Genomic DNA, 7,500 nt, shown 5'->3' with positions numbered 1-7,500 from the left:
ACACAGACACACACACAGGTGTTTTTTAGGTCAGTGCAGGTCAATCACACTGTAGAAGGTTCTGAGGGTTCTAAAGTCCTTATCTAGAAGGTTCATTATCTAGTATATTTATAATGGATATAACGGTTCTAGAAGGTTAAACATTCCCAGTGCAGAGGAATAGTCCAGGACTCTGGAGGGTGTAGGTGTCATGCTTACAACATTTCTCCCCCCCCCAGGTGTCCAAGGCGGCCGCTGATCTGATGAGTTACTGTGAGCAGCACGCACGCAGCGACGCCCTCCTGGTGGGCGTGCCCACTTCTGAAAACCCCTTTAAAGATAAAAAACCCTGCATCCTCCTATAGCCACTCACCCTCTCCTCTTCTCTCTCTCTGCCCTCTTTCTCTCTCTCTATCTTTCATCCATCCACCCATCTATCCATGTCATTCTCTTTATATGTCTGTCCATCCTTCCTGCTTTATTCAGTTTTGTTCCTAAAATAACGCACAGTGAAGCAGAGAATAAACGGTCTCTCTCCTCACTGAGAGTGAGGGGTGTGTGATGAATGAGAGACGGTGAAGGAAAGGATGAAAAGACGTAGAGACAAATAGAGATCTGTACAGCTGAACACCAGTCCGGCTGCGTCCCACTCCACATCCTGTTCCCTACATAGTGCACTCTTATTCACTCCCACAATGCACTGCAGCAGAATGGCATCCAGGGAGTAGGGTGTAGGGAGCGTGGTGCCGTTTGGGTCACAGCCCGGCCTACAGGTTCTCAATATGTTCCATCTTTCTTTCTTTTTCTACTTGTCTTATTTCTCCAGCAGAAGGTACCTACGTGAAGTTTTATACACGCCCTCGCAGACATCAGTGTTGTGGAACATCTGAGTAATAATTCAGCATGTGGAGAACCAGTGAGGGTTCTGCAGTACAGAGGTATCGGTTCTAACCTACCTCACCTTCAGTTCTCTAACTCCAGTAAAAGTCCAGCTGGAACTCTGATTGTAAAAGTCCTCGCAGAACCCACGAGCCCCGTGTAGAAACTTTGTTTAGAACAGTGTTGCGTGTGTGTGTGTGTGTGCGACTCTCTAACGCTAGCTGTGTGTTGCGCTTTTCTTTTGCTGTACAGTGTTTGATAAATGGAGGCACGGTTCTCCTGCGTTCTCTCTTCCTGTGATCTTTATTTCCTGTCCTATTCCTCCTCACTTCCTCTTCCACACCCGGTGTTCCAGGTTCCACTCATTATTCAGTGTGTGTGTGTTCCTTCTGACAGTTTTAGGTTCTAGGATTTTGGATGGGATTCTGTCATCTCTAGGGTTCCGCAACATCTGTTCTAGAGTTTTCAGCACGGTTTTACAATCCGCTCCACAAAAGATGTAGACTCTTCTGTGCCAGGGTTCTAGTATATGTGACAAAGGTTCCTGGACACTGAGGTGGACATGTTCCCGAAACCTCAAGGCAAGGTTTAGAAGGTTCTAGACGCCTCATGTGAAGAAATCCTGGTTGTGTTGTTAGACAAGTGAGTAGGTTCTGGAACCTTCAGTGCAAACGGGAAAAAAGGTTCCAGCTCCGGGGCAGAAGGTACCTGAAGTTTCTGGAATCCTTGGTGCAGTGGGTGTGAGAGCAAGAAGTACTGCCAATGGGCCTGTGTATTCTGGGGGTTCTGAAGGTTCTAGCTTGAAACGTTCTGGACTCCTTGGTGGACAGGTTGTAGAATATGAAGGTTCTAAAGTCCTCAGTGTGATGGTTCTAGATTGCTCAGAGTAACTGGATTTCCACACCTGTTGAAAACGCGCGCACGCGTGTGTGTGTGTGTGTGTGTGTGTGTGTGTGTGTGTGTGTGTGTGTGTGTGTGTGTGGGCTATGTCCTAAACCACTGCACTCCCACAGTGAACAGCGCTAACACGGCTCCTGTGGCTGTGTCCCAAACCACCACCCCCCATAGTCACCGCACTACACCGTCATTAGCCAGTGGTGCTAGCTACATGTTTACGAGCCATAGTGAGGGTTTCCATGACAACCAGTCACAGTCTGCAAACTGGGAACAGTGAAGGTGGTTTGGGACACAGCCCTTAGGGGGGATTGTGTGTTCTGGCTCTGTCCAAATTCTGTTCCTCTCTCACCCCACCCTCACTTGTAGACTTTGGCACACAGTTGTCAGATTACAGCAATGCATCATGGGTAACTACTGCTCCTACAGTGATTTACTGATGGGGGGGGGGGGGGGGTTGAAGTGGAACAGCAGCTGAAGGAAACAACAGTTTACTGAAGTACGTGTGTGTGTGTGTGTGTGTGTGTGTGTGTGTGTGTGTGTGTGTGTGTGAGAGAGAGACAGTAATCCAACCCCAGTTTAATAATATGGCGGTTTGAAGTGACGAGCTCGTCGAGAAGAAAAACAACATAGAAGTGCCAACTTTCAGTGATTTTTTTTTTTTTTCAGGACCAAACAGAATTTGTGTGTGTGTGTGTGTGTGTGTGTGTGTGTGCTGATAACCAGCTAGGATACATTACGATGTTTTGAACACAGACCACGTGAGTGTATAAGGGAAACCTGCTGTGTTCCTAACACAGGCCTGGAGGGTGCATGAACCTGAAAGTGTTCTGAGACCTGACCTCTGATCTCACTTCCTGGGGTGGGGCCATGAAATAATGTGATTGTTTAAATGTGTTACATCACTTCCTGTTTGACAGTCCAGTATTTTTGTACTTTAAAGTGAGGGGGGCGCAAAACAAAACCCAAAAGACTCGTTTAGGAATGTAAGCAGCTCTGACTGATCAGTATGGTGCAAAAGTAATGGCACCCTCATCGCAAACATTAACGAGACCAGCAAAGGGGCGTCTTCATCATATCTCCTGAGGGAGGAGTTCACAGCGAAGAAGGATAAAAAAACAATCAGGTGCCACAGCGTGTGTCCTTATGATTAAACAGTTTGAAGGAATATGTATTGAGAATAAACAGTAGTCTTAAATATTTAAATATATGCCAACTCTCATGTTCTGTGTGTGTGAGTGAGCGAGTGTGTGTGTGTGTGTGAGTGAGTGCAGCTACTTTTTCTAAAAATCCCAGACAGTGGAGATTCAGTGCCAAGTTTCACAAACAGTTCCTTTTTCAGAGATATGATGATGATAACTGTCAAGGCTGTGTGTGTGTGTGTGTGTGTGTGTGTGTGTGTGTGTGTGTGTGTGTGTGTGTGTGAGAAAGATCCACCCTCATCTGTTCTCTTCCCTCTTCTGTGCATCCTTTCTGCCTCGATTATGAAGATATCTCTATTTTTTGTAACTGTTTCTCTCGGATGTGCCATAAATCATGTTTTCTTGCACACTGTTAATATTTTGTGGATTAAAAAAAAAAAGTTGCTGTTTGAAATCGAGAAGGAAAAAAAAAAGACTATTAAAGAAGTAGAAGTAAATAAAGATGAATAATGTCACTCAGCGCTGCTGGACTCTGCCACTTTATTGCTCTTATTCTGCAGTCGTTTATAAGAACAGCCCGAGTGTGACGTCAGAGATCGTCCCTAATATTTTGTCAGGATTTTTTTGTTTATTTGAGTTTGTCCACAGGGAGGCGCTGTGTCACTGAAACCCCACACACTGGAATGTCACATCAACACATTATTAACCAACATGAAGTAAATAAACAATGATGTCATCATCACTGAACCCTTTATAATGATTCAGCAGCTAATTTACACAGACTACAGGCGGGCATGCAGCTCTGTGTGTGTGTGTGTGTGTCAGGTGTCCGTGTCGGTGGAGTCGGAGGCGTCGCTCAGGTGTGTTTGTTTCTTGCGGATGTTCCAGTGTAAACACTCAGCTAAACTCTCGAACCAGTCGTACACCAGCCCGTGACAGCACAGAGACGGAACTGGGTAACACGACGTAGTGATCTTAATGCTGCACACACAGAGAAGGGATTAATAATACACACACACACACACACAGAGAAGGGATTAATAATATACACACACACACACAGGAGGGATTAACACACACAGAGAGAAGGGATTAATAATACACACACACACACACACAGAGAAGGGATTAAAAATATACACACACACACACACAGAAGGGATTAATAATACACACACACACACACAGAGAAGGGATTAAAAATATACACACACACACACACAGAAGGGATTAATAATACACACACACACACACAGAGAAGGGATTAAAAATATACACACACACACACACACAGAAGGGATTAAAAATATACACACACACACAGAAGGGATTAATAATACACACACACACACACACACAGAGAAGGGATTAAAAATATACACACACACACAGAGAAGGGATTAATAATACACACACACACAGAAGGGATTAATAATACACACACACACACACACAGAGAAGGGATTAAAAATATACACACACACACACACAGAAGGGATTAATAATACACACACACACAGAGAAGGGATTAAAAATATACACACAGGAGGGATTAATAATACACACACACACACACACGGAGAAGGGATGAATAATACACACACACACAGAGAAGGGATTAATAATACACACACACACACACAGAGAAGGGATTAATAATATACACACACACACACAGGAGGGATTAATAATACACACACACACACACAGAGAAGGGATTAATAATATACACACACACACACAGGAGGGATTAACACACAGAGAGAAGGGATTAATAATACACACACACACACACACACAGAGAAGGGATTAAAAATATACACACACACACAGAAGGGATTAATAATACACACACACAGAGAAGGGATTAAAAATATACACACAGGAGGGATTAATAATACACACACACACACACACACAGAGAAGGGATTAAAAATATACACACACACACAGAGAAGGGATTAATAATACACACACACAGAGAAGGGATTAATAATACACACACACACAGAAGGGATTAATAATACACACACACACACAGAGAAGGGATTAATAATACACACACACACACACACAGAGAAGGGATTAATAATACACACACACAGAGAAGGGATTAATAATACACACACACAGAGAAGGGATTAATAATACACACACACACAGAAGGGATTAATAATACACACACACACACAGAGAAGGGATTAATAATACACACACACAGAGAAGGGATTAATAATACACACACACACACAGAAGGGATTAATAATACACACACACACAGAAGGGATTAATAATACACACACACACACACACACACAGAGAAGGGATTAAAAATATACACACACACACACAGAAGGGATTAATAATACACACACACAGAGAAGGGATTAAAAATATACACACAGGAGGGATTAATAATACACACACACACAGAAGGGATTAATAATACACACACACACAGAAGGGATGAATAATACACACACACACACACACAGAGAAGGGATTAATAATACACACACACACAGAGAAGGGATTAATAATACACACACACACACACACAGAGAAGGGATTAATAATACACACACACACAGAGAAGGGATTAATAATACACACACACACAGAGAAGGGATTAATAATACACACACACACAGGAGGGATTAATAATACACACACACACAGAGAAGGGATTAATAATACACACACACACAGAGAAGGGATTAATAATACACACACACACAGAAGGGATTAATAATAAACACACACACAGGAGGGATTAATAATATACACACACACACACACACAGAGAAGGGATTAATAATACACACACACACAGAGAAGGGATTAATAATACACACACACAGAGAAGGGATTAATAATACACACACACACAGAGAAGGGATTAATAATACACACACACAGAGAAGGGATTAATAATACACACACACACACAGAAGGGATTAATAATACACACACACACAGAGAAGGGATTAATAATACACACACACAGAGAAGGGATTAATAATACACACACACACAGAGAAGGGATTAATAATACACACACACACAGAGAAGGGATTAATAATACACACACACACAGAGAAGGGATTAATAATACACACACACAGAGAAGGGATTAATAATACACACACACAGAGAAGGGATTAATAATACACACACACACACACACACACAGAGAAGGGATTAATAATACACACACACACAGGAGGGATTAATAATACACACACACACAGGAGGGATTAATAATACACACACACACACAGAAGGGATTAATAATACACACACACACAGAAGGGATTAATAATACACACACACAGAGAAGGGATTAATAATACACACACACACACAGAAGGGATTAATAATACACACACACAGAGAAGGGATTAATAATACACACACACACACACACACACACAGAGAAGGGATTAATAATACACACACACACAGAAGGGATTAATAATACACACACACACACACACACACACACAGAGAAGGGATTAATAATACACACACACACAGAGAAGGGATTAATAATATACACACACACACAGAAGGGATTAATAATACACACACACACAGAAGGGATTAATAATACACACACACAGAAGGGATTAATAATACACACACACAGAGAAGGGATTAATAATACACACACACAGAGAAGGGATTAATAATACACACACACAGAGAAGGGATTAATAATACACACACACACAGAGAAGGGATTAATAATACACACACACAGAGAAGGGATTAATAATACACACACACACAGAAGGGATTAATAATACACACACACACAGAGAAGGGATTAATAATACACACACACAGAGAAGGGATTAATAATACACACACACAGAGAAGGGATTAATAATACACACACACACAGAGAAGGGATTAATAATACACACACACAGAGAAGGGATTAATAATACACACACACAGAGAAGGGATTAATAATACACACACACACAGAAGGGATTAATAATACACACACACACACAGAAGGGATTAATAATACACACACACACAGAGAAGGGATTAATAATACACACACACAGAGAAGGGATTAATAATACACACACACAGAGAAGGGATTAATAATACACACACACACAGAGAAGGGATTAATAATACACACACACACACAGAAGGGATTAATAATACACACACACACACACACACAGAGAAGGGATTAATAATACACACACACACACACACACACACACACAGAGAAGGGATTAATAATACACACACACAGGAGGGATTAATAATATACACACACACACACACACAGAAGGGATTAATAATACACACACACAGAAGGGACTAATAATACACACACACAGAGAAGGGATTAATAATACACACACACACACACACACACACAGAGAAGGGATTAATAATACACACACACAGGAGGGATTAATAATACACACACACAGAGAAGGGATTAATAATACACACACACACAGAGAAGGGATTAATAATACACACACACACAGAGAAGGGATTAATAATACACACACACACAGGAGGGATTAATAATACACACACACACAGGAGGGATTAATAATACACACACACA

At 41.6% G+C, this 7,500-nt stretch overlaps 2 protein-coding genes across 7 annotated transcripts in view; one reads left to right on the top strand and one right to left on the bottom strand.

Moving 5' to 3' along the window:
- gng7 (guanine nucleotide binding protein (G protein), gamma 7) overlaps positions 1-3,413 on the top strand; it is a 12,151-nt gene extending 8,738 nt beyond the window's left edge. The window contains exon 4 of the mRNA XM_058394544.1: positions 219-3,413. Coding sequence (XP_058250527.1) covers positions 219-344 — 126 coding nt within the window. The 3' untranslated portion in view covers positions 345-3,413. The remainder of the gene's footprint in view (positions 1-218) is intronic.
- A 4-nt stretch (positions 3,414-3,417) lies between these two features.
- The window catches only part of nadkb (NAD kinase b), an 18,586-nt gene continuing 14,503 nt past the window's right edge, over positions 3,418-7,500 (bottom strand). For all 6 annotated transcript variants that reach the window (XM_058394542.1, XM_058394540.1, XM_058394537.1 and 3 more), the window contains exon 12: positions 3,418-3,875. In XM_058394542.1, the coding sequence (XP_058250525.1) occupies positions 3,716-3,875 (160 nt within the window). In that variant the 3' untranslated portion in view covers positions 3,418-3,715. The remainder of the gene's footprint in view (positions 3,876-7,500) is intronic.

The sequence above is a fragment of the Hemibagrus wyckioides genome, linkage group LG07 (genome assembly GCF_019097595.1).
Source record: "Hemibagrus wyckioides isolate EC202008001 linkage group LG07, SWU_Hwy_1.0, whole genome shotgun sequence".
Classification (NCBI taxonomy): domain Eukaryota; kingdom Metazoa; phylum Chordata; class Actinopteri; order Siluriformes; family Bagridae; genus Hemibagrus; species Hemibagrus wyckioides.
The sequence above is the reverse complement of the archived record's forward strand: the minus strand, read 5'-3'. Positions and strand labels throughout refer to the sequence as shown.